At 49.6% G+C, this 26,232-nt stretch overlaps 1 protein-coding gene across 5 annotated transcripts; it reads left to right on the top strand.

Moving 5' to 3' along the window:
- The first annotated feature begins 68 nt into the window (after positions 1-68).
- LOC138816074 (ubinuclein-1) lies at positions 69-26,202 on the top strand. 5 transcript variants are annotated; one of them, XM_070005611.1, is made up of 18 exons: positions 69-874; positions 3,444-3,732; positions 7,802-7,888; positions 8,356-8,451; positions 8,991-9,125; positions 9,758-9,861; positions 10,523-10,961; positions 15,099-15,169; positions 16,694-16,823; positions 17,129-17,247; positions 17,399-17,527; positions 17,668-17,811; positions 18,673-18,723; positions 18,822-18,864; positions 19,834-20,901; positions 22,059-22,308; positions 22,515-22,604; positions 24,234-26,202. In XM_070005611.1, exons 2-18 carry the CDS (start codon positions 3,484-3,486, stop codon positions 24,281-24,283), a joined length of 3,255 nt encoding a protein of 1,084 aa, XP_069861712.1. In that variant the 5' UTR covers positions 69-874; positions 3,444-3,483; the 3' UTR covers positions 24,284-26,202. The 5 variants fall into 5 exon arrangements, with proteins under 5 accessions (XP_069861712.1, XP_069861707.1, XP_069861713.1 ...); XM_070005606.1 differs by having other exon boundaries at positions 19,702-20,901; XM_070005612.1 differs by lacking the exon at positions 18,673-18,723.
- Positions 26,203-26,232: the final 30 nt, after the last annotated feature.

Here is a 26,232-nt window from a genome sequence, read left to right as displayed (position 1 = left end):
CTGACGTCACCGCGGCCGCCGCAGCTCATAGGCTGGCGCGGTGGCACGTGACTCGGGCGCCTTGGTCTCCGCGCGCCGGAGCCCCGAGACTCCCGGCTGTGTTCCCCCTCTTTCGGGCTCGTGACAACGAAGCGTCCACGGTTTGTGGTGGTGGCGGCGGCGACTGTGCGGGCCGGCCGAACGCAGACGAGAACCGGCCTCGCGGCCCGCGGGGCCCCTGAGCGCTGCACCCAGCTCACCTCCCCCTCCGCGGCGCTTCCGTTACAGCCGTTAGTCGGGCGCGGGCCCCGGGCCGTTCCCGAGCCCTGAGCACCCGCCGGCCCCCATCGCTGTCTTCGGGAGCTGCCCTGACGGACCTCGGCGCGGCCTGGAAGCCAGTTTCTGCCGGAGCTCGGGATCCCGCGCTCGGTGGGCTCCGCTCGGCCGCAGCCCGGGAGGGCCCGCTACCTCGGGGTCCGCGCTCCGGATCCGGGACGCCTCGCTGGCCGCTCCCGCCACGGGCTTCTGAGAAGCACCTTCCTTGCTCGACGGCCGGCTCCCCAGAGCAGCGTCCGAGCCTCGGATCGGCGCCGCCAGCCCTGCCGGGGCGCTCGGTGGCCGCCCCCCTCGGCGCCGCCCGACTTGCTCCTCGGACGTGGAGTTGGCATTTCTCCGCTTCCTCCCCAGCGGGCGCGGCCGACGAGCTCTTCTCCCCCCCCCCCAACCCCGGGGCGGGGACCCCCCACCCCCCGCCATGGGCCGCCCGCCCGCCCGCAGGCAGGGCTCGGCTGCCGGCCGCTAACCGCACGGCTACCCGGGGTCCCGGTCGGCCCGACCGGCAATGAAGACCGCCGCGGGGAGACGTGTGCAGTCCGCGACGGCGCTGGGGACAAAGGTGCGTGTCGGGGTCTGGGCTCCCGGGTTAGCCCGGTGGTAGTTTTGACACTTTGAAAGAAGTTGTGACAGCCAGGAGGCTGACGTCAGCGCTCGCCGCCGTGGGGCGAGCGAGCGAGCGAGCGGGGCCGGCGCCCAAACTTTTGTAGACCAGGTAGAAGAAGCCGGGCGTCCTGCCAGAGGCCCCGTTCCCAGGTAGGGACTCCCGAGGGTCCAATTCCTCCGTGTAGTCTTAGCGCAGAGGTAACCTGGCTTTCCTTGAGTCACCTCTGTCTTGGGAGGCTGGGAGGGCTACACGCCCTTCCTCCCCCTGCCCTCCCCCCCACTCCCGCCCCCCAGGCGTTGGCTTGGCCGAGGTTCTGGTGGTTCCTGTAGCCTGGCTTTTTGCTTTAGGGAAACAGCTTCCTTAAGGTCTGTGAATTCGTCGCCGGGACCGTCCTGGAGTGTTAGGTCTACGTTTAAAGACATTTAATAAAGTTCCACACATGTTCCTAATTTAGAACTTCTAGGGTTTTTTTGGTGTTTTGTTTTGTTTTTAGGAATTTAAGCATACTGTGATGATTTGGTGTTTAAAAAAGAAAAGTAAAACGTGAAGGGTAGCATCGCCCTTGATCTAGACGCATTCTCACTAAAAGTCAGGTAGTTGACAAAAAGATGCCTTGGCGATTGTAGCCAATGCAATAAGACAAGAAACAGAAATCACCATGGCCGGGCGCAGGTGGCTCACGCCTGTAATCCTAGCTACTCATGAGGCTGAGCTCTGAGGATCACAGTTCAAAGCCAGCCCAGGCAGGAAAGTCTGTGAGACTCTTATTTCCAATAAACCACTCAGAAAACTGGAAATAGTACTGTGGCTCAAGTGGTAGAGTGCTAGCCTTGAGCTGAAGAGCTCAGAGACAGCGCCCAGGCCCAGAGTACAAGCCCTACGACCGACAAAAAAATTAAAAAAAAAAAATCACTATGATTTTTCCAGAAAAGGAAAGACTGTGGATGAAAGTACTGTGGTTTGGGAAAAAAGGAGTAAAACCCCAAGAATTCGGTGAAAGGGTTAATTACAAAATTAGCATATAGCAGAAGTGAGTTCATTTTTTTCTGTTTTATCAATAACTAGTTAGAAAGTGAGTGATTAAAAAAAATAGGTGTCTCTACAGCAGCATACATACATAGGCCATGCATTGATGGCTCCCACTAACCCTACCCAGTAGGGTGAGATCTGAGGATCATAGTTCAAAGCCAACTTAGGCTTGAGACTCATCTCCAGTTAGCCAACAGAAAACCCAAAGTGGTGTGGTGACTCAAAGTGGTAGAGCAGTATCCTTGGGCAAAGAGAGTAAGAGGACTATTTCTCTGTAGAACACTGAGAATAATACTAACTTCTTAAAGTTTAATCTAAAACCTTAGCTATTTTGAACACGTTTTATTCACAAATTTACAAATTTAAGACTTTGTTAAAAAATCCTAATTTGACAAATGTTTAACATTGGCCCCATTATAACATTAAATTTCTCTAAGCAATTGACTCAGTTTTTTAAATTCGCTGAACTATTTCAACTCTACTTCAGATTTTGGAGGAGGTCAACTGATAAACATAACCTATCGTCTGTTAACATTCAGAAGGGGTTTAGAATCATAATGTGTTGTTATTCTAATACCTGGAACATTTAAGAGAATGATACATTAGAAAAGCACATGTTATGCTTTTAATTTGCAATGCTTAAGAAAATATAATTAGGCTGGAGATACAGCACTTGCATATAATGAACAGTCTAGACATGCCAACTGTTCAAAAATGAAGAATAATAAAGATAAACATATTAAGATATGCCATAAAAGTTTTCAAACTAGCAGGGAAACAGTGGTTCATACCTGTAATCCTAGTTACTCAGGAAGCTGAGATCTAAGGATTGGAGTTTGAAGCCAGCCCAGGCAGTTAAGTCTGACAGATTCTTATTTCCAGTTAACCAGCAAAAAGCCAGGACTTGAAATATGGCTCAAGTGGTAGAGGGCCAGCCTTGAGTGAAAAAGCCAAGCAAGAGTATGAGGCCCTGAGTTCAAGCCCTGGCACCAAAAAAACCCAAACAAACAAACAAACTTTCCAAAATAGTGCAACACTGGCTAAAGAGTCTTTTTAGATGAATATCTCAGAAGGCTTTCCAAAATGAACCTTAGTTCTGAGGCATTACTCTATACTACATGCCAAATCAGCAGGGAATGGAAGTTATTTAATGATTGGTGCTGGGGCAAAACCAAGTTAGAGCTTACGTTCTTATTGGAAAAGGGTGTTCTATGTGTAAGAGAAATGGGAAAGGTTATACATGAAGAGTATGGTTTTCATTGGGTAATTGTTGGCTTATCACCTGAATGTGGAATTTGCAGTGATTCTCATACAGTTAAGAAACTAATTTAATATACAGAATGAATTACCTAACCAGAAAGGCAATGAATGGTAGCTAAAATAAGTTTAACAATGGATTTTTGACAATGAAATTTATTTAAACCGTATAATTGAACAGGAAATGTTTATTTTTATCATCTTGATTTGACCTGGTCCTTCTTTTCAATATCAACAGAAGCCATGCAGTGACATCTGCTAAGACTTGTTTGGTAGCCATGTCGGAGCCCCACAGGGTCCAGTTCACCTCTCTCCCAGGTTCTCTGAATCCTGCATTTTTGAAGAAGTCTCGAAAAGAGGAAGTTGGGGGAGCAGAACAGCATCAGGACTGTGAGCCAGCTGCAGCAGCTGTTCGGATTACACTCACCCTCTTTGAGCCAGATCACAAACGCTGCCCAGAGTTCTTCTACCCTGAGCTGGTGAAGAATATACGTGGAAAGGTGAAAGGCCTTCAGCCCGGAGACAAGGTACTCTTGAATGTCCACAATCGCACTGCAGACGTAACATGAAGGGGTCAGCATGTGCATGTGGGCCTTCCGAGCAGAGAAGTAAGTCTAGAGAGGCCCAGGCTGCCCAAGATCCCTCACCACAGCAAGCACAAGGCCAGCCGGTCCTGCCACTGGACATGAAGGGAGAGCATTCTTTCTAGAATCACTCTCCCACTTACACTAGAGAGAAGCGTACAGTGTTACAGCCAAGGCAGTTTGAGTCTGGCTAATAAAATAAGTGAAAGAAACTGCATTTTTGTCATGCTGAAGTTGTAAATGAGACTCTTGATTGTTGAAGTGCTAGGGCATTGCTGGGCATTTTCCTTTTCAAGGGCATTTCCCTCTGACTAGCAGAAGGACAGACAAGAAGGGACTTACTGCCCATCTCTTGGAAATAATTTTTAGTACTTTTCTTTCTCTATGGGTGGAAACTTGCTTCTGCCTCCCTCTGTCCCCCCATTCACTTGTAACTTTTCAGTTTGGTTTCTTAAATGATTTCCTTGGCAGATTTGTTTTGCCAACCACTAAGAAGTTCATATTAAATCCAGTAGTGCTAAGTACTGGTGGGATTTCTTAATAATCTCAACCAGTCAAGTTATATGTGGTCATTGTAGAAAAATTAGAGGATACAGATTAACACAAGCTTTTAAGTCACCTATTTATATTACGTACTGAAATGGTACATATATGATAGTCCTTATGATAGACAATATAACCACTTGTTTTTTGAAAGGCAGTAGTTCTAAAGTCTGTTTGTTTTTGTTTTTGTTTTTGTTTTTGTTTTTGATCCGGTCGTGGAGCCTGAACGTTGGGCCTGGGCGCTGTCCCTCAGCTCTTCAGCTCAAGTCGAGTGTTCTACCACTTGAGCCACGGTGCCACTTCTGGCTTTTTTTCTTTTTTCTTACGTGGTGCTGAGGAATCGAACCCAGGGCCTCAGGCATGCAAGGCAAGCGCTCTACCACTGAGCCACCTCCCCAGCCCTAGAGTCTGAACTTAAGGTTTCAGACTTGCTAGACAGGTACTCTACTATGGGAGGGTCTTCAGCTCTTTTTGGTGTAGTTATTTTGAGGTAGCATTTTGCCCTTTGTCTGGGCTGGCTTGGCCCATGGTCCTATTTATGCTTCTTGTGTAGTTTGGGATGTCAGATACACACTACTGCACCTAACTTTTTCTGTTGTGAATGGTGGGGGTCTCATGAATTTTTTTTGCCTAGGCTGGCCTCAAACACAGTCCTACTGACCTCAGCCTTCTGAGTAGCTAGGATTATAGTTGAGAGCCACTGTAGCTGGCTTTATTTTAAAGATGGTGGATTTCAGTTCTCAATTATGGGAGGGTAGAATAAAAGAGGGTTTTGTGTGTCTATGTGGTACTGTGCATGGCAGCCACTCTACCATTTGAACCATGCATATATTCCTTTTTTCTTTGCTTATTTTTGAGATAGGGTCCTATTTTTTGCCAAGGCTGGCCTGGGCCACAGTCTTCCTATTTTTTATTTTTTTTGGAGGGATATGTGCATGTATGCAGGGACTGGGGTTTGGACTCAAGGCCTCACATTCGTCCTTTTTTCCCTTCAAAGCTGATGTTCTACCACTTGGGTCACACCTTCACTGCCAGCTTTTTGCTGGAGATAAGAGTCTCAGATTTATTTTCCCAGCTGGGCAAATAAATTGAACTGCGATCCTTAGATCCCACCCTTCTGAGTAGTTAGGATTACAAGTGTGAGCCATCAGTGCCCAATCCACAGTTGCCTACATATGCTTCCTGTGTAGCTGGGGTGACAGGTACACATAACCATGCACGATTTTTATTAGGTGAGATTGGGTCTCTTGCACATTTTGGCCCCAGCTCTCCTGCAGTCTATCTCATGATCTACTATGCCCTGCTTTTTCTTTTTCTTTGCTTCCCCCCTCCCCGCCCCCCTGCACCTCCCACTCCCACCCCCGGTCCTGAACTGTAGGCCTGGGCACTGTCCCTGGGTTTCTTTTGCTCTGTAGCCCAGGCTGGCCTATATTTCCCAGTCCTTCTGTCTCAACTTCCTAAGTTCTGGGATTATGCCTGGCCCAGGAGTGTTTTGTTTTCAAACAAGCATCCAGTCATTATAGGTTTTGGTATACTTTGAAATCTTTTGCACAGCTTATGAAATATGCTTTTATTATTAGTCTTATAAAAGGCTCTTATTGACAGATGCAGGTGGCTCACTCTTTTTTTTTCTTTTTTTTTTATTGTGAGACTATCGTACAGAGGAGTTAGTTACATGGGCAGTGGCTCACTCTTATAAGAGATCTAAGATCTAAGAGATCTAAGGATTGTGGTTTGAAGCCAGCTGGGACAAAAAAGTCCCTGAGACAGTTTTCTCCAGTTAACCACCAAAAAACTGCAATTAGGGCCTTAACTCAAGTGGTAGAGCACCAGTCTTCAGTGAAAAAAAAAAAGTAAGCACACAGGCCCCGAGTTCAAGTCCTAGTACTGGCACATATGCGTGCGCGCGCATGCGCGCGCGCGCGCGCGCACACACACACACACACAGTCTTAAGATTCTTTGTACAAGAAGCTTAAAGTCTAACTGGAAAATTTACTTGAGCAAGAATAAGATTATATAATAATAACAAGCTTTGGGATCCTAAGTACTTCATGAAAATATTTGGAAGTATTGAGATTAGAGGACAAGAGAGGAGGATGGGCCATTGAAGTTCAGTTTCCAAGAATAGGAATTCTATGAACCTGGGTTTGACTTTGACAAATGCAATTAAGACCAGTTTTCTAAACAGGAAGGCAGAACATTTGTCAAGAACTTGTAGAACATTTACCTCTGAGCCACTAACGATGTTATAAGTCAGGCTGTGGATCCCTTCTTCGAATGTTCTCAAGTGCATGAGGAGATTATTGAGTTAGTAACAAACATAGAACACAGATCTGTAGACATTGAGCATCCCACCTTTTATTTTCTATTTATTTATTTTTGCCAGTCATGGGGCCTGAACTCTGGGCCTGGGCGCTGTCCCTCAGCTCTTCATCTCAAGGCTAGCGCTCTACCACTTGAGCCATAGCATCACTTCCAGCTTTTTTTTTTCTGCTTATGTGGTGCTGAGGAATCGAACCCAGGGCCTCAGGCATGCAAGGCAAGCACTCTACCACTGAGCTACCTTCCCAATCACTCACCTTTTATTTTCTGTGAAGGCCCATAGCTTCTAGTGCTGTGATAGTCTATTATAGGCATTTGACCAAGTTTTGTTGAATTTTATGAATTGGAATTTTACTTTTAAACAATTAAGATAAATCTTTTTTGTTTTTGTCTTTTCTTTTTTGGTACTGGGGATCGAACCCAGGACGTTGCACTTGCTAGGCAAGTGCTTTGCTACTGAACTACATCCCAGCCCAGATAAATCTTTTTTTAAAAATGGCTTTTATTATGGACTTTGTAGGTGCCGAGTTGTCGGTGAGTGTTCTGTGAGCAGGGCTATGGAACTTTTCTAGTGTGGGTTATACTGGGGTGTGAACCCCAAACCTTCTGTTTGCTATGCAGGTGCTGTATGGCTTGAGCTGTTTTCCCATCTATTAATTTATTTATCTACTTATTTATTTATGTTACTTTTAGTTTTTAGTTATTTTTTAAATATATTTTTATTGTAAAGATACTGTACAGAGGGGTTATCATTACATGAGCAAGGTAATGAGTCCATTTCCTAGCATTGTTACCCCCTCCTTTGTTTTTCCCCTACCATCCCTTTCCTCCCCAGCATCCCCTCCCCCCCTTTAATTATTTTTTTAAAGTAGGATCTTATTGTACCTGGGCTGCCATGGGCTATAATTCTCTTACCTGTACCTCCCTCCTCAGTCACATGCTACTACTACTACTACTATTATTTGTTAAGATAGGTAGGGTGGGGTAGGAGGGTCTCACTGGCTTTTTCTAGACTAGGCATTATACTTCAGTTCTCCTGATCTCCACCTCTTGAGTAGCTGGGATTAAAGGCTTTAGCCATCATGCCTGGTCTAGGATTATGATAACCTTTTGTGACTTAATTTTTATGAAACTATCTTTTTACAGAAAAAAGATCTCTCAGATCCTTTCAATGATGAAGAAAAGGAAAGGCACAAAGTGGAAGCTCTGGCACGGAAATTTGAAGAAAAATACGTAAGATTTTTCTCTAGGGCAACAATACAACTTCATTAGGTGGGAGAAGTCTCCAGACATTTACATATGCCTCTGGTGGATTATCATGTAATCAACTCTGGTTTGGAAAGAAGCATAGTTCTCAGAGAAAACAGCATGCAGTTGTTTGAATATGTTAAGGTACCACAATCTTGCATGGCAGGGGCAAGTAAGGTAAAGGGGCAAATGAACTGGGCCTGCAACCAGCTTTAAAGGAATTGTTTGGTATAAAGCATAAGAAGGCAATTTATTCTGCTGCCATTTTATGCAAATACAAATCTGGCCTATTTTCAAAGGTCTTGAGGGAAGGAGGTTTTGGGGTGTATATGTAACTGTGTGATTGGTCCAGTGTTTTACAGCATTTAACCAATAGCTGAGTAGCTTGCTCAATACAACATTTAATTCTGTGTCTTATCAAGAAGCAACTGACTCCTGTTTTCAAATTTCAGGGTGGAAAGAAACGTAGAAAAGACAGAATACAGGATTTGATTGATATGGGGTATGGTTACGATGAATCGGATTCCTTCATCGACAACTCTGAAGCGGTGAGTACTTAATGAAAATTCCCTATCAGAACTACTGCACCTGGTTCCTGTGAACAGAGGCCGGGACATGGGAGAGAGGGGGGACAAGGCAGCTTGTCTTCCCAGCATGAGCAGCAGTTTGACAGAGGTCAACTCTGTCTGCCTTGTCGTTGGCACATCTCTGATTGGTGGGAGGATTTCCTAATAAATACACGTTCTAAAGAGTGACAGAGCCATAATCATATCTTTTTATCTTCTTTCTTTGCCGAGCCCGAGGCCTGAACTGTGTCCTGGGTGCTGTCCTTGAGCCTCTTTGTGCTCAAGGCTGATGTTTTACTACTTGAGCCACAACACCACTTCCATCTTTTTCTGAGTAGTTTATTGGAGATAAGAGTCTTCTCATGGACTTTACTGCCTGGACTGGCTTTGAACTGTAATCTTCAGATCTCAGCCTCCTGAGTGGCTAGAATTATAGGCGCTCAGCAGTCACATCTTTTGAGAAGCACTTGGTATCTTTGGACCATAGAATCAGAGCTGATGTTTTTGTTTTCACCCTTCAGTATGATGAGCTCGTTCCCGCTTCTTTGACCACCAAGTATGGAGGATTTTACATTAACTCCGGAACCCTGCAGTTTAGACAAGCATCAGAATCGGAGGATGACTTTATTAAAGAAAAGAAGAAAAAATCCCCAAAGGTTAGATAATGCTTGCTCTTGGATTTCAGAAATGCTCCTTTTGGTGTGACCCTCTGAGGTCAGTAGGTGACTCTTGAGACTGTGTCACTTCTTGGAATGGCTCAAGAAACTAGTGGAAAAGCAGAACTGTGCCAAGGTGATATGATAATGGGTGCTGGTCAGCCTTCAATGTGTCCACGTCATAGGACACCCCAGCAGCGCAGCAGGGTTCTGTCTTGAGGTGGTCTCAAACTGGGGAGGAGAGCTGCCAGGGCGTGTGTCTTACCCTTGCTGGCCCTCTGTAGACATGGAGAGCTGTGACCCACTGAGAACCAGGTAGCCCTAGGTTGAGCCTACTTAACACTACCTGTAGTTTAACATGAGAGGTAGAGCCCTCATCCAGTCCATCCAAAAGAGCAAGGTTCCAGGTTCAGAGTGGCCACCGTGGTCTCCATCCCTGGGTGTTTCCAGGAAGACACTGTTGGTGGGAATGCTGTGGGTTTGTGGTCTAGGCAGAGCTCGGAGAAGCTTTTTGTTCATGGATGTGAGCCAGGTCTCAGGAGGTGCCCTGGGCGGGGCAAGGCCAGTGCGTGTGGTGCACTTGCTCCCTGACTCAGGGAGCCGCGTAACTGTGCCTTGTCTTTAATTCTCAGAAGCGGAAGTTGAAGGAAGGTGGTGAGAAGATAAAGAAGAAGAAAAAAGATGACACTTATGACAAGGAGAAGAAATCGAAAAAGTCCAAGTTTTCCAAAGCCGGGTGAGAGGCAGCAGCTTTTCGCTAGGATTAAGTCTGACCCGTGAGGGCAGGACACCCGGGAGCTGACTCGGCCTCCCCCCCAGCTTCAGAAGTACCAGCAGGGCCGGGCCCTCACACTCGCTCTCACCTCCCACAGGGCCTGATGGGCATAGGCCGCCGCTGTCATCTCTGTTCCCCTGTCAGTGTTGGCAGCTATTTCTGTCACTGTGACTGCCGATGTTCCTTGCTCTCTCAGGGGCTTCTCTGGCCCAGTTCTGCTTCTGTGTCTGTGTCTGCCCTTGTCTTCTGTGGTCATGCCTCCTCACTCAAGTCTCCCCCTAGCTGCCTCAAGTTGCTGCTGTTCTCTGCTGCTCCTGCTCTCTTCTTGAACACCTTGCTTGCCCTTTCCCTTTTTTGCAACCTTTTATTTCAGCCTGGCAGTGGTTCTTAAAAACTCATCGGATATTTAGCTTATGTGACACTGTATTGCTAACCTGTATTCACTCTCAAGCTTTGGTCCAGCAAGAACGATCTCCATATGCCAAGAGGAGGGAGGAGAGATAACAGGGTGGACTGACTGAGGCTCACCTGGAGACTTTGCCCTGGGAGCAGGGGTGAAGGCCTTTTGAGTAGCTTGTGGAGGGCCCTGTAGTCAGAGTAACGATTTCGCTCTTGCTTGCAGCTTCACAGCCCTCAATGCCAGTAAGGAGAAGAAGAAGAAGAAGTATTCTGGGGCGTTAAGTGTTAAAGAGATGCTGAAGAAATTTCAGAAGGAGAAGGAAGCTCAGAAAAAGAGGGAGGAGGAGCATAAGCCTGTAGCTGTATCTTCGTCAGAAGCTCACAGTCTGCGGGAACTGGAGAATGCCTCTGACCCGTTGCTCTCACTCTTTGGCTCCACTTCTGATAATGACTTGCTCCAAGCCGCCAGCGCCATGGACTCACTGACTGACTTGGACTTGGAGCATCTGCTCAGTGAGTCTCCAGAAGGAAGCCCCTTCCAAGATGTGGATGATGGAAGTGATTCCCTGGGGGTGGGGCTGGAGCAGGAATTCAGGCAGCCCTCCTCCCTTCCCGAAGGCCTGCCAGTGCCCCTGGAGAAGCGCGTTAAGGAGCTGGCTCAGGTATGGTGACACGGTCTGGCTGGGCTTTCCTGCGAGCACTTGGGGCAGCTTGGCTTTGGTTCTGCACTGCATGGAGCTTGATGCCCAGAGAAACTCTTAGTGAGTTGGCAGCGAAAGTACAAATTCTTTCCAGGCTCTCCTTTTGGCCTGAGTAAGGAAACAACTTTGATTTTTAGGCCTCTTTGGTTCTTTCGCTTTGGGAAAATGTATTTTTCTTGGGGCAATATTATTCTCTTTCTATTTTCTGCCTATCAGTTTCTTTCCCATTCGGTGTCGTTCCTTTTGGGCACTAGATAAACACTGATGTTGGCAGCAACACAGCTGAGGCAGAGTCATCTTAGCATTCTTGTGAAGATTTTGGGGGGCCACTGAAGTGTGAAAACATGGACGTGGCCATAGAGCGTGTATATTGGCTGCCCCTGGGTTTCTGTTGCTCCCTGTGCTGGGTGCGGTTAATGGTGATCACAGCGGTGCCCACATGGTGACAAACAGGAGCACTGAGCTTAGCAGCTGGAGTGCTGTCCAGGCCCGTCAGTAGGAGCAGCTGCCTCTGGTGTAGGGCACTGGGCTGCCTTCCTCTGTCCTGGCATTGATCCCTCGGCACCAAGAACCAGCAGTTCAGTGATCTAGTACTAACTAGGAGCTTAGTATACTTCGCTAGTTATGATACCATTACCTTTTAAAGAACAACTCATACACTATGATTTGTACTGCATCTCCAGTGGCATTTATACTCAAAAGCTGCAAGTTTTGAACCAATGATTCTCCTAGGCTTTTCAGAATCACTGTTAGGTCTAATAACATGTATGTTTCAGGACAGGGTAAAATGTCAACCACTGCTACAGATGATTTTCTCACTTTTAGAGGAAACTTGAGCACAGCATATAGAACAGATAAAACATACTATTCAATCTCTAGCTCATCCTTGTTAATTTATGTGCAGTGGTGAGCGTGAGTATTCATTTGAATGTAATGAATTTAAGTGAATTGTCCCATGTCAGGGATTCCTAATATAGTTTTATGGGATGTTGAGGTACAGAAGGAGTTGAGCCTGAATTTAGCATGCTTGGTCATACTTTCTGTATTTTCTCCCAGAGTTCATGTTTAAAAAAATTACCCCTTGTTCTTTCCAACCCTCTTATTTATAATCAAATTGTTTTATACCCTCTAAAAATCTTGTTAGTTATGTTAAGTACTATGATAGTAGTAGATAGAGAAAAGTCAAAGCAGAATTCTTGGGTATGTTGGCATTCGCCCATGTTGTGTTCTGTCTAGTGTGGTCACTTAACACTCTGTTTCATTTTCTGGGGAAAGACGGAGATGTGTGTAGCAGGAATGCAATACAGTACCACAGCCTGAATGACATTGAGCTATGTGTGAGAAGGCCTCTCTGGGTAGGTGTGCTATGAAAAGCTGCCCCTCCTGAGTGACTGCCTTTGCGTGTGACAGATGGCATTGACGATCCCTAGACAAGGTGGGCCAGGGTCCTAGTGGGGTGCTGACCACTGGAGAGGTCGATGTTCTGTGTTGAAGATAGTGTTTACGTGGGAAGTTGACACCAGCTGGCGCTGCTCCATGAAACTGGAAAGCAGCGTGGGGAACACCTCATCCCAGTAGTCCAAAGACATTTTTAGTTTACCTTTGTGTTCATGTTTCTATGCAGCTGTGGCTATAGTTGTGATTGTTTCCTTTTTTCTAAATAAATATTATTATAAATTCCTCACTATTTTTAATGGCTGCATTAACAAAAAGGCGGATTTTAGAAAATTACTTCATGCCACTTCAAGGTCGACCTCAGATGCTTTGTTCCTGCCAGGCCTCTGTACTGGGGGCCCCTGTGGCCCGTCCACAGGCACGTGACGCTCTGGACCTCCTGGCTCTGTTGAGAATGTGTTGGGAAAGGTCTTCTCAGGGAAGAATGCCTTGTACACCAAAAGTTGCATTTAATCCCCAAAGCCATGAGTAGATATTTGTACCTAAAAAGGAGTCTTGTCCTTGATCTTGAAATGGACATTGCTTGTTAAAATTAAACTTGATATATAGAAGTCTATCATCAGCCATGTTATGTATTTCTCACTCTCCTTAATTTTCTATAGAGGTCATATGTATCATGCACTCAGGGAGAGTGCTCAGGCCCTTTTTTGGTCGTTTGTGGGGTTTGAATTCAGGTCACTGTCTCTGAGCTTTGCCCTCTACCACTTGAAGCCACATCTCCACTTCCAGTTTTTACGTGGTTAATTGTAGGTAAGAGTCATTGACTTTCCTGCTCAGGCTGGTTTTGTACTGTGATCCTCAGACTTTTAGGCTCCTGAGTAGCTAGGATTACAGGTGTGAGCCATGGACACTTGGCTAATTCCAGTATCTTTAAAGCACAAAGTGTAATTCCAGATGCTTCTGAAGTGTGAGAAATTACACATGCTTGCCCCTCCCTTCTTCCTTTCCTCCTTCCCTCCTCTCCCTCTTCCTTGTCACACCTCTCATATGTGGCCACTGGGCCATCCTCTAGCCCAAGCAGCTTCAGGAGCTTGAGATGTGCGTATCTTCTGCAAGTTGATTGTGGTTGACTGGCATTAAGCTTTTCTTTCTTCAGTGTGCCTTCTTACAGTGATACCTGGCTATTTGTTGAATCACTCGTGCTGACATTTATTAAGGACCTTTTACACAATAGGCAGTTATTGACAAGTGTTCTTTGCTATGTGAATAGACAGTCGATTGAACAAAGGACTATAGGTTAATAGAAAGAAATACACTGTGCTATGATGTTTCCATGTCCCAGGTGAACAGCCAGATTTAAGGAGGCCAAAGAGAAGCTGTCCGTGTTGGGGGTTGGGGGGCAGGGATTGTAGTACTAGACTGGAAAATTCACTCATGGCAGGCTCACCCCTGTAATCTAGCTACTCAGGAGGCTGATCTAGGAGGATCCTGGTTCAGGGCCAGCTCAAGAAGGGAAGTCCATGTGAGTCTTATCTCCAATTAACCAGCAAAAACCCAGAAGTAGAGCTGTGGCTCAAGTGACAGAGCACCAGCTGTAAACAAGAGCATAAAGTCCTGAGTTCAATCCCCATTATCAGCATCAAAAATTTTTAAAAAAGATCACTTTCTCCTAAACAGTCATCTTTTTCCCCCTGTTTGCCAACACTATTATATTTCAAGTCTGACTTCAGGAGTTTTATTTTGCCTAAAGCCTTCAGACAAGCAACTCTAGTTTATTAGGTCAGTGGTCTCAACCCTCTTTGCACATGAGAGACGCTTACAGAAGATCTCTGATGTCTGAACACTTTGAAAGAACACTCATTCCTGAGTGGTTTTATTTGTTTGTTTTTGCCGGTCCTGGGGCTTAAACTCTGGGCCTGGGCACTGTTTCTGAGCTTCTTTTGCTTAAGGCTAGCACTCTGCCACTTGAGCCACAGCACCACTTTTGGCTTTTTCTGTGTATGTGGTACTGAGGAATGGAACCCATGGCTTCATGCATGCTAGGAAGCACTCTACCACTGAGCCACCTTCCCAGCCCCTCATTCCTGTGTCTTGTCCTCAGAGAGCCTGGTTTAATGGACCTGGTGGGGAACGTTGCCTCAGTAGCTTTCCATAAGCTGTGAGACCACAGACTGAGGCAGTTGGTGGACTCTGCTGCTGGGGACCAGTCAGGGCTCTCCAGAATGTTGGCTGAGCAGGAAGCTATGGGGTTCTAGCCGTCTGGATAGGAGTTTGTGCGATGCCCTACGTAGATCATGAACTTTCCAAGGATGATAATGCTGAAGCTGCACATTGTTATTAGGAAGATAAAAAGCCTTTTAAGTCTTGTAGGTTTGTTGAAAGTTGTTCGTTGTTTTTCTGCTCTCCGTGAATGGAAGTCCCAGCTCATGGTACAGTGAATAGTTTGGACATAGGCTGGGCAGCCAATGCACCTGGCCTCTGCCTCAGGATGCTTGAGGGTCCTTGTGTAGCTTGATGTTGTGTGACTGCTACTGATGTCCTAGGGTTGCTCAGTCCACACATGCAGCCTGCTATGGGAACTGAGGAGAAGTCAGCATTTATCGACAGGTGCTCTTACGGCATCAGGATGCGTGGGCCTGCGGGTGAGCGGGAGGGACGCGTGGGGAAGGGCACTAACGGCTGTTACTGTCCGCTGTGAACCAGGCTGCCAGAGCTGCTGAGGGAGAGAGCAGACAGAAGTTCTTCACCCAGGATATGAATGGCATCCTGCTGGAGTGAGTATCACTACTTGTTTGCATCTGCTGTTCCCAGCCTGGGGGAGCAGAGTTGACTCTGTCCAGGAGGTTGTGTGGCGGCCTGGTGGACTCAAGCCTGCTCCGCCTTGGGGTGCTCATCAGAATCTCCTGCGTGTTCTCTTAGTCTCACTTCCTCCGCTGCCAGCACCTCACTCCTCCCATCACACTCCTCCCATAGACCGTCCCCCCAAGCCCTGCAGTACTACCTGGGAGTCTCAACTGGATTCCTCTGCCCAGTCCCCCTGCTTGTGTTATTTGTATAGCAGGAGTGTGTGGTTCATAGCTAGGTGCCTTGCATACAAAAGGCCAGTTGTCCAGACATAAGAATGTTTTTAACAAATGGTCTTGCCTTAGCCAGGATGGATTGGACACTTGGTCAGGTAACATGTGTTATGACCAAGGCAGCTAGGCTTAGAATAGAAGAGAGATTGATGTCATCAAGGAACCCACTTGGGAATGTCGAATAAGACAGCTCAGGCATTAAAGAGGGAGTTTCCTGCTTATCCAGCTGTGGAACCTGGAGGGGTAAGAATTTCCCTCATCTCCTAGTCATGTAGAACTGGGAACTGATGAAAAGAAACACTGTTGGGAAATAGTTCCTGCTGTCCTCAAGAAGTTTATGACTTTCCACTCTGAGACTTTTTTGGGAGGAAAGGGGTAGTCAGCTGTGGGACTTCATTCAACTCAGGACCTGGGCGCTGTCCCTGACTCTTTGCTCTATGCTAGTGCTCCCCATAGCTCCACTTCTGGTTTTCTGGTGGTTAATTGGAAATGAGTCTCACAGACTTTCCTGCCTGAGCTGGCTTCAAAGTGCTATCCTCAGATCTCAGCCTCCTGAGTAGTTAGGATTACAGGCCTGGGTCACTGGCACTTTGGCTCACTTTGAAACTTTTATGTTTACATAAGATTTCCTACTCAGAGCCTTTTCTCTTAGCCTCTGTTTTTTGTTACTTGTGCCTGTGTGTGCACGCACGCTCCTGTCCCAGGACGTGAAGTCAGAGCTTGGGCATGGTCTCTGAACTGGTTACTCTAGGCTAGTGCTCTACCACTTGAGCCACAGCTCCACTTCTAGCTTTTTGGTAATTTATTGGAGACAACAGTCACATGGACTGTCCTACCCCAAGCTAGCTTTGAACTGCGGTCCTCACATCTCAGCGTCCTGAGTAGCTAGGATATAAGTACAAGCCACCAGTGCCCATTGTAGGCTGTTTTTTTGTTTATTTATTTTTTTGTTAGTCATGGGGCTTCAACTCAGGGCCTGGGTGCTGTCCCTCAGCTCTTCACTTCAAGGCTAGTGCTCTACCACTTGAGCCACAGTGCCACTTCTGGTTTTTTTCTTTTTGCTTATGTGGTACTAAGGAATCGAACCCAGGGCCTCATGCATGCAAGGCAAGCACTCTACCACTGAGCCACCTTCCCAGCCCATCCCTGAGCTTTTTTGCTCAAGGCTCAACCACTTTGAGCCACAGTGCAGGCCATTGACAACTCTCTTCTGTTCTTCAGCATAGAGGTGCAAACTCGGGAGCTGAGTAGCCAAACCCGTTCTGGGGTATATGCCTACCTTGCCTCGTTCCTGCCCTGCAGCAAGGATGCTCTGCTCAAACGTGCCCGCAAACTTCACCTCTGTGAGCAGGTGGGTAGCTTCATCTCCCAGCAGAGGGCTGTCTGCGTCCGCATAGGGGCCACCCCTGCTGCTGAGCCGCCTCCCTTTGATTACCCTTGGCTTGTGTCCTTGGGGTGAGAGTGATATGTGAGCCAGGCATTAAAGAGGGAGTTTTCTGCTTATCCAGCTGCGGAACCTGGAGGGGTAAGAATTTCCCTCATCTCCTAGTCATGTAGAACTGGGAACTGATGAAAAGAAACACTGTTGGGAAATAGTTCCTGCTTTCCTCAAGAAGTTTATGACTTCATTACTGTGTCCTGTGCTGTTCTCTGCAGGGCGGGCGTCTGAAGGAGCCTCTCCAGAAGCTCAAGGAAGCCATTGGCAGGGCAATGCCTGAGCAAGTGGCCAAGTACCAAGATGAATGCCAGGCTCACACGCAAGCCAAGGTGGCCAAGTACGTATCTTCAGCTCTTGCTCATCCTGACCCCCCTGGCCCGTCCCTTCTCCTCTCCTCACACTTTAGTGTACCCTTTCACCCTGTGTGGGGAATGGAAAAGGGTGGATGGGAAGACCTCAGGGCTGATTTGCTTTTGTTCCCGCTGTAGGATGCTAGAAGAAGAGAAAGACAAGGAGCAGAGGGAACGGATTTGTTCTGATGAAGAAGAAGATGAAGAAAAGGGGGGCAGGAGGATAATGGGGCCCCGGAAGAAATTCCAGTGGAATGATGAAATCAGGTGCGCCCAGTTTGGAAGCTGGCCTCCTTGGAGGCCTTCTGGGGCCAGTGCCCGAGCATGTCCTTGTGTAGCCAGTGATGTTCATGGGGCTGCTGCAGGCAGCATGAGTAGCAAGTGTCTGACTTCCACCTCCTCCTCAGGGAGCTGCTGTGCCAAGTGGTGAGGATCAAGCTGGAGAGCCATGATCTGGAGAGGAACAAGGCCCAGGCTTGGGAGGACTGTGTGAAGGCATTTCTGGATGCCGAGGTCAAGCCTCTGTGGCCTAAAGGCTGGATGCAGGCCAGGTGAGAGCCAGCGTGCTGAGGAGAGCAGGGCAGGCAGCCCGCCAGACAGCTCCCGTAAGGTCCAGCATGTAAAGCCGGACCAACGAGTCACTGTCGAGCTGACTCAAGTCAGATGTCACCTGAGTAAATGGGCAACATCCTGGGAGCTATGAGGGTCTCCTCGCCGCAGGGAAGTTTTCTTCTCCTCAATCTTTGTACTGCTTCAGTTTGAGATTGGCCATTCACTGTTCTCCTGTGTGTATTTTGCTGTTTCGGTGTCATGGCTCCTACCTGGGCCTGAGAGGTGGATATTACTCATGGTCCTGAGAAGTTTCATTTGCAAGTAGCAGGGCTGACGGCTTACTGGATCTCCGTGGCGGCCTTCTTTCCAGAAGTGACAGGTGTCATTTTCCACAACAATGACATACACAATAATGACCAGCTAGAACTGGTCTCCATTGAGCTGAAGCTTGATTTGTTTATGATTTGGACACATCAGACAGTCTTAGGATTTGCTCTTCTCTGCTTATAGGTTGGACTTGTACAAAAAAAATTTATGCTTGAGTTTGGAATGACACACTGTGGGCCACTCTGTTTTCTCCTTAGGCGGGCTGGGCATGGCAACCAAGAAAGTGCTGCTGCCTTAGAAGGTGGCTGCAGGAGGCCTGGCCAGGGCACAGCCTTTTCTCAGTGAAGCTTCCATAGCCTCCTGGCTCTGGGGTGGCTGCTGGAGCCTCTTTAGACCCTCATAGCGTTGGGCTTACCACTTAAACAGGTTTAATTAGGAATAGCCACTGTGTACTGGGGCTTCCATGAAAGGTCTAGAAGCAGACTTGTGGTGTCCAGGGGCAGATGCAATGCCCAGAATTCTGTTCCTTTCAGGACTCTGTTTAAGGAGAGTCGACGAGGCCATGGACACTTGACGTCGATCTTGTGAGTGTGTCGGTGTTTGCACCTCGGGGGACACGTTTGTTTTTGTCTCCTTATGTGACTCTCTGCTGAACCTTTTCTGTGTTCATTCCTTTGAACAGGGCCAAGAAGAAAGTAATAGCCCCTTCTAAAATCAAGGTGAAGGTGAGTCAGCTGCTGGCCCCACACTAGCTTTCCTCTCCTCCTAGTAGAGCAGCTCACTGAGCCTGGGGAACAGCTATTCAAATGGCACTCGAACTTGCACCAAGGCAGAGGCCTGCACTGGGTACTTAACCCCTAGCCTCGCTCAGTTCTCCACAACCTTGCCCCTGTGGTCCCACGGCTGGTCAGCTGTGAATCTGGGTCAGCCGGCCAAGGCCGGAGGGTGGGGGGGCTTGAAGCTGTGCGGGCCATGCCCCGTGGTAGTCCTCTTAGGAGGAGGCACTTCTGGCTAAGTGCAGGAAGTGCACAGATAGGAAAGCTACCTTAGAGGATGTGAGCCCCTCTCACAGAGGACATAGAGGACAGTGCCAGTTGCCAAGATTTTACCATTTCTTAGGCGTTGTGATTCCCTTAGCCCAAGCAAAAGAGACCTCAAGAATCAGAGTATAAGTCAGTCATTATTCTTGAGTCTCTACCCAACTTCTCCAGTGTCAGAGATACAGGGATGACGGGACAGATCCAGGGACCAAGATGGGCACTGAGAAAAGAAAGCTGGTTTTCGGCAGTTCTCAGGTTGGGCATGTATGCTTTCAGAAGCAGAGCAAAGCTCTCCTGTGGATGTGTTAGCAACAAAGCATGCGGGGGTAGATGCGGCCCTGGCCAGCCATGTCCCCTCCGGACAGCACTGAGAGGGAAGGCGGGCAGCACACCTGCCCTCGTCCACCCCATGCTTTGTCATCACACAGAAAGGCGCAGATCTTTGCAGCGCGAGTCACTCCTCGCAGTAGGCCAGTGCTGCCACCTTTGGACAGTTCTAAGCAGTATTTCTGCTCTCTTTAGGACTCATCCACTAAGCCTGATAAAAAAGTTTCCGTCCCATCAGCACAGATTGGCGGCTCTGCCGCTTTGCCCTCGGAACACCAGGGGGGAGGCCTGAGCATTGGGGCTGCTAGTAGAGAGCTCCCATTGCAGGTGTCTGGTGGCCTTGTTGACCCTGCTCCTGTCCATCTGGAGGACTCATTGGATGAAGACTTGGCTCGGAATCCCGCTGCCTCCGTGGAAGCTGCGGCCAAGGAGCTGGCCGTGCTCAGTGGCAGAGCATCTGGAGGCTCGGAGCTCACGCTGCCAGCGCCCTCCAGAGCGCCGGCAGACAGAGGCTCCGCTGCTCTGTGCATAGAAGAGAAAAGGAACTTCGTGAAGTCCAGCCCTTCCGCACCCTCCCCTGCCAGCACACTGCAGTCGCCACTCAACTTTCTGGCTGAGCAGGCTCTAGCACTCGGGCAGTCCTCTCAGGAGAAAAAGCCAGAGAGTTCTGGCTACAAAGAGTTGTCCTGCCAGCCTCCGCTCAGCAAGGGCCTGCCTGACGCACACCAGGCCAAAGCCAAACACCACAGCCTGCCACGGACGTCTCATGGATCCCAGACGGCAGCTCCCGCGCCCGGCCCCCAGCTCAAAGTCTTTCACGCAGGCTCTCAGCCACAGAAAAGCTTCACTCCGCCAGCGCCATTTGTCAACAAGCTCCAGGGCCCCAAGGCCGCCTCCCCGCAGTGCCACCGCTCTCTGCTGCAGCTGGTGAAGACGGCGGCCAAAGGCCAGGGCTTCCACCCCCCCACACCGGCCTCGAGCGGCAGCGCTCATAAGAGCCCGGCCTCATCCTCCACTGCCCTGAGCCACGCAGTGAAACCGCACCCAGCCATGTCCGCAGGGCCGTCATACAAGAATAACCCCTTCTCCAGCTCTGTCTCCAAACACGGGGCGTCTTCTGGCAGTTCTTCCTCTGGAGCAGGGACCACGCAGAGCTCCGGATCCGGGAGCCTGCTCCCCGGCATGCAGTCCCCTTCCACAGGGCAGCCTGCCAACCGGCCCATCCCCGGCTCAGCAGTGAAGAAGCCGCCTGTGTCCCAGAAGCTGACCCTGGTGGCCCCTCCCGGTGGCCCAAACGGGGATTCCAGTGGTGGGACCCAGGGAGTGGCAAAGTTACTGACCTCGTCCCTGAAGCCCGCTGCGGTTAGTAGCGTGACATCGTCTACCTCCCTGCCAGTGAGTATCTCGGGGATCAGCCGAGAGTGAGTACGCTGGGCCTCCGTGGGCTAGGAGTGTGGTAAGGAACTGAAGGTCAGGGGGACAGTGAGCGCAGTGAAGAGAGGAGGACCAGGCTCCTGCTCAGTCTCATCAAGATAGCCTGACATCTCCTCTGGAGGTGAGTAGAGCCAAAACCCAGAGAGCACCAGGCTTGTAGGGGCTGCGAGGTGAGAACCTGCCCTCCATGGTCTCTTGACCTGTGCATTCCTCCGTGCCGAGGAAGTGCCATCTCACCTGTCCGGTGGCCCTGTGGAAGGAAGTGTTTTGCCCCGGGAGCACCGGTCTTCTGAGAGCAGAGCAGGCAGTCAGCTCTGATTGACTTTGGAGAACTCTGTAGGTCAAAGGTGGCTGACTTTGACAAGAGTCCAGCAGCTAATGCATACTGCCTAGGAGTAAAGAAGTTTGGGTCTGATACAGAAATCCCAGTATTCAGGAGACTTGAGGCAGAGTGATCAAGGTTCAAGGCCAGCATGGGCAAAGTCAGCTTGGGACACTATCTGAAAAGCAAAGTGCAAGAGGTCTGGGAGCATGGCTCATATGGTAGAGCACCTGCCTAACAAGCATGAAGCCCTAAGTTCAGTCCTCAGTACCACAGAGAAAGAGTTTGGATGCCGATTGGGAGAATGGGCGAGGTGTTTTTTTGTTTTTGTTTGTTGTTTTTTCCAGACTATACACAGAACTGTAGACAGGTCTGGCTTAAGGGTCAGACCACCCTGTGAAGTATGCACATTTGTTTCCAGGTGTTTTTCCTGGAGGGGAATGTATTTGCTACATGTATTTCTATGATAAATACATACAGAAATGTGAGGCGTGTGTATATGTTCTTGATGTTTATAAACATGTAGACACACACGCTCACACTGCACCATGGATATGAAATACTGTTTTCTTCCTTCAAAAAGAAGGCATATTTAGTATCTACTCATCCTGGAACCATTCCAAGCCAGTTCTTACACACTGCCCTTATTCCCTTTTTGGGGGGTAGAGGTGGCGGTTGCTACAGGGTAGGAGGGTGCTTTCCCAGGGGCATTAGATGTGTGTGTCCCCATCTTGTATGTGATCAGGTGTGGTGTGAGTCGACCAGGGTTCTGACCGCTTGGCTCTTTCCTCCCCAGAAAGGAACAGGTGGGGCTGTGCTGCTGACCAGCTCCTCTCCCTTAAACCTGCTGTCTTCATCCTACAAGTCCAGCAGCCCCAAGTTGCCGGGGGCCATGAACTCTAGTTCACTGGGGATCATAACCCCCGTCCCATTCCCGGTGCACATGCTCTCCTTCAGTGCGGACTCCTCTGCCAAAGCAGGGGTCTCCAAAGATGCCATTGTCACCGGCCCAGCCCCTGGGACCTTCCACCACGGCCTCAGCCACAGTAAGTGCGGGTCTCCTGTCTCCTCCCTGTGTGGTGTGCCATGGGTCCTGTGTGCGTGGCCACGGGGAGCTTCTTGGGGAGTCGCCACCTCTGGGTGTGGTCTTGGCCTAGCTGCTCGTTCTCTGGGCTCTGATCTTCGGAAGCTGCCTTTCCATCCCGTCTTCAATGTGTGTGTTTTGTTCTTCTCTCCCTCCTGTTTCTCTCAGGTCTTCTGGCTGGCTTGCATTCCAGCCCGCCCCACGCAGCGCCTCTCTCACACGCTGCTGTGTCCACCCATGTCCCGCAGAGTCTGCCAGGTAATCACCAGACGGGCAGCGTGCCACACGCTCTGTGCACCATTCCCTCCATCTTTTGGTGCTGCCTGCTGCTGGGGCTGTCAGTGTCTGCCTCACTGTTTTGTCCTTGTCTTGCTTTGTCCTTTGAGACTCAGGCTTCACAGTCTCTTGTACTTAAGAGTTTCCCTGGCACCTGCTTGGGAGAGCCACTGGGTCAGACGTGGCCTATACAGAAAGTTATGGGGCCTGAGCACTTGAGGCAGAGGTGCTTTGGCCTTTAGCATTACTTTTCCATTTTAGTTTAAAAGAAGGAAGGAAGGGAAGCTGGGTACTGGTGACTCATGCCTGTAATCCTATCTACTCAAAAGGCTAAGATCTGAAGACGTGGTTTGAAGCCTGCCCAGGCGGGAAAATCTGTGACTCTGATCTCCCAATTAACCACCTAAAAGTTGCAAATGGACCTGTGGCACAACTGGTAGAATGCTAGCCTGAGCACAGGAGCTCAGGGACAGCACCCCGGCCCGGAGTTCGAGCCCTAGGACCAGCACACAAAAGGAAGGGTACTAGCTCATGCCTGTAGCATGGCTCTTCTGTAAGCCAAAGGAGAGCACAAGGCCCTGAGTCCAAAATCAGAGTTGAGCTTAGTGAAGCCCTGTGGGTTTGGTGTGCAGCAAGATGAGCTTCCTGCCGGCCCGTTGCTCCTCATCTGCCCTAGTCTGCCGTGGGCCTCCGCACCCCAAACGGAGGCCCGAGCCTCTCTAATGAATGCAAGAAGCCATCTCTGTGCAAGGATGGCTCACTGAGCTGCAGATGGAAATGCGGCTGCTTGGAGAGCAGTGGCAGGCGTGGGCTTCCCGTGGACGGTGCTGCCACGGGAGCTAAGGGGAGGGCCGCTGCAGAGCTTGCCTGGGCACGGGCTGTGCTGGGTGAATGAGAGACGGCCTGCCCCTGCCTGCTCTGAGGAACAGTCCTCGGAGAAACATCACCAAAACCAGAGTCTGGAAACAAAAGGAAAAGGTTGCTTTCTTGGTCTGTTTTTCTGTTTTTACTTGGGTAATTATCAGGCATTCAGAAGGGCTGCGGATGTGGCTCATCCATGGGAACGCATTTGTCTAGCATGAGCAAGACCCTGGGTTCTGTCTCCAGCACTGGAATGTAAAATGAAGCATTCAGACCTGTACTATAAAACAGGTGTCCGTGAGCAAGCTTTGTCTTCGCGCGCGCGCTGTGCACCGACTTCAGCTACAGGAGAGTGCCAGGGATGGCTCCCCGCAGTGACTCATGCTACTTTGCTCTCCTCTCACCCCGTGACTCAGTCCATTAGTGCTTTCGTAACTCTCTCCCTCCAATGCCGGGGGTCTCCTGATGGCAGGAGAATGCTCGTAGCTTCACTGAGTTCCACGTGATCATCATCCTTGCCCCAGTGGTGGCCTGAGACGGAAGCGGCCCCGCTCAGACTGCAGGCTGCTGCTCCGCGGATGGAGTGTGCTGCCGGCTGTGCGTGTCAGTGCACTCAGCCGGAGGCAGGCGTTGGCTTAGGCCTGAGGACGTCTGCTGTCCGGATGTCCCCCTAGAGTTTTGGCTGTTCTGCTCTAAGGGAAGTGGGGCTCCTGAAAGACTCGTGTTCTGTTCTTGCTTACTCTTTTCCAGATGCCTCTCAGCTTCATGGGAAAGGACCTGGAGTCCCACGGAAATTGTGACAGCGTCAGATGACAGGCTCAGCTGATGCCTCTAGATGGAAGCCCAACACACAGGTCTCAGATGATGGACACCTGCCACACTCGTCCTGCCTGCTGGTTTTCCTCTGGAGCAGATGTGGCTTCCGAGTGGAGCTCCTTAGCACTTGTATGCGCCTCCCACTAAGCACTTAGCGCCCTGGTGCTCCGGGCCTCTGTGGCTGGGTGGCGATGGAGGGGCAGTTTGGCGCCTGGGGGAGGGGGTGCGAGGCTGTCGTAGGAAGCCCCTTGTTTATGAGCTCCACTGGCAAAGCAGTTGGCACAGCCGTTTTAGTTCTGTGGTGTCCTGACATTTGGTCCGAGAGCCTCACAGCACCTTACTGGTCAAAGGCTCATGGCCACAGGAGCATCTCGTCCTCAGGCTGTGTGCTCGGAAGGACAAGACCTGGGCCAGAGCCACACACGGGAGACCTTATCTCCTTGAAAAAATACTCCCGAACGTCCAGGGTGTGCTCACCAGGGGCCGGCTCTCCTCCGAACGTGACAGTGAAGGTCTCAGAGAAGACAGCTATGGGCTCAGTTTTCATCCTTACCATTGAACGCATTGGATAGAACGGGGCTGCCCTTCACACACCACATTACAGGAAGACATAATCCCAGTGCCTTTATGGTGGAGCAGAATTTGACAACACAGGTCCATTCAGCCCGAGTGGATCTGACTTGAAGACCTTTTTAAAAGATAACGTCTGTTTTGCAGTTTTATTTCATTGAGGTTTTATGGTTGCACAGCCTATAGCCTGTGTTGTCCTGACTCAAAGGTTGTCTGGGTCTGCAGATCCCAGGTCCCGGCTGAGCCAGGGCTTCCTGTTTTATTTTTCCAGAGTTGGTGCAGGTGGACTGCAGATCCCAAAGCCCTTTGTGTGAGGGCAGAAGGATTCTGAGTCACGGATAGACATTCCGGTTGTCTTTGTAGAAATCCTTCAGCAGAGCTGCAGGGCAGCCTCTGAAGCGTCTGCCAGGTAGAGCAGGCCTGGAAGCGCAGCGCTCTCCAGGCGGCGGGTTTGGTGTTGACTCAGAGGGTGCGCAGACTAGCGGGAGCGTGGGAGAGAGGCGAGGACAGTGACCGCCAAGTGCCCATCGCCAGGCTGGCCACGCTTCCCCCAGTAGCCATTTCACACAGGCGTCCTAAGTCTGTGCCACACGGTGGGTCTGGCTGGTCCAGCCAGGCAGTGTGAGACTGGAGAGCACTGGGCACCGCAGCAGCACGTGTGGGGACACATGGACGCGCTGACGCTCAGTCTCCCTCCCCTCCCCTCCCGGAAGCAAGACCTCTGTCAGCTGTTTGTCCTGGCCTCTGCCCTGACCCCTTTTGTAGAAGAACCAATCTGTTTCACATTGGGTCACGTGGATTCCTTAACCCTTTACTATATATATTTTTTGCAACTTGGATCTCCAGTTTGTTTACAGAATAGTCTTAGGTAGTAGCAAAAGAGCCAAAGAAGAGATTTGTATAGCCGAGCTCCAAGCCGAGCCGAGGCCATCAGCAAAGGCTCCTCTGCCCGAGACCACCGGGCCCTGCCCCCGTGGGTGCTCCCTCCTCTAGTGCCAGAGTGTGCAGCTGGAGCAGGATGCCCTCATCCTTAGGAATCTAGTGATGCCTCTTGCCTCAGGGAAATGTTTCTTTGATGGGGAGTTTGAGATTTCCTTTTCTTGTTTATGCTTTATTTGTGGTAACGAGCGAATGGGTGACGTGAACAGCCACAGCAAGGCAGGTCTGCCGGCAGCTGCAGCCGAGGCGGCCGACTCAGAGCACTTAGTGGGTGTGGCTGTGTCTTGGGTGTGAGAGGGGCTGTGGCTTTTGTGCAGCGACTATGTTGGTGTTAGGGGGTGGTATGGAAATTGTTAATCTTGTATAAAGCAATTCAATAAATTGTTTCAAGGTTTCCAAACACCTCTTCTCATTCTTTTCTTTC

This window comes from Dipodomys merriami, unplaced genomic scaffold (genome assembly GCF_024711535.1).
Source record: "Dipodomys merriami isolate MVZ:Mamm:240054 unplaced genomic scaffold, mDipMer1.0.p SCAF_680, whole genome shotgun sequence".
NCBI lineage: Eukaryota > Metazoa > Chordata > Mammalia > Rodentia > Heteromyidae > Dipodomys > Dipodomys merriami.
The sequence above is the reverse complement of the archived record's forward strand: the minus strand, read 5'-3'. Positions and strand labels throughout refer to the sequence as shown.

What these genes read in the sequence shown, in the direction of transcription:
- LOC138816074 (XM_070005606.1), top strand. Translation starts at nt 3,484, where the DNA reads ATGTCGGAGCCCCACAGGGTCCAGTTCACCTCTCTCCCAGGTTCTCTG. An exon ending in TCATCGACAACTCTGAAGCG is followed by an intron (nt 8,452 to 8,990) that starts GTGAGTACTTAA and finishes TTCACCCTTCAG; the next exon opens with TATGATGAGCTCGTTCCCGC. An exon ending in TCCAAGTTTTCCAAAGCCGG is followed by an intron (nt 9,862 to 10,522) that starts GTGAGAGGCAGC and finishes TCTTGCTTGCAG; the next exon opens with CTTCACAGCCCTCAATGCCA.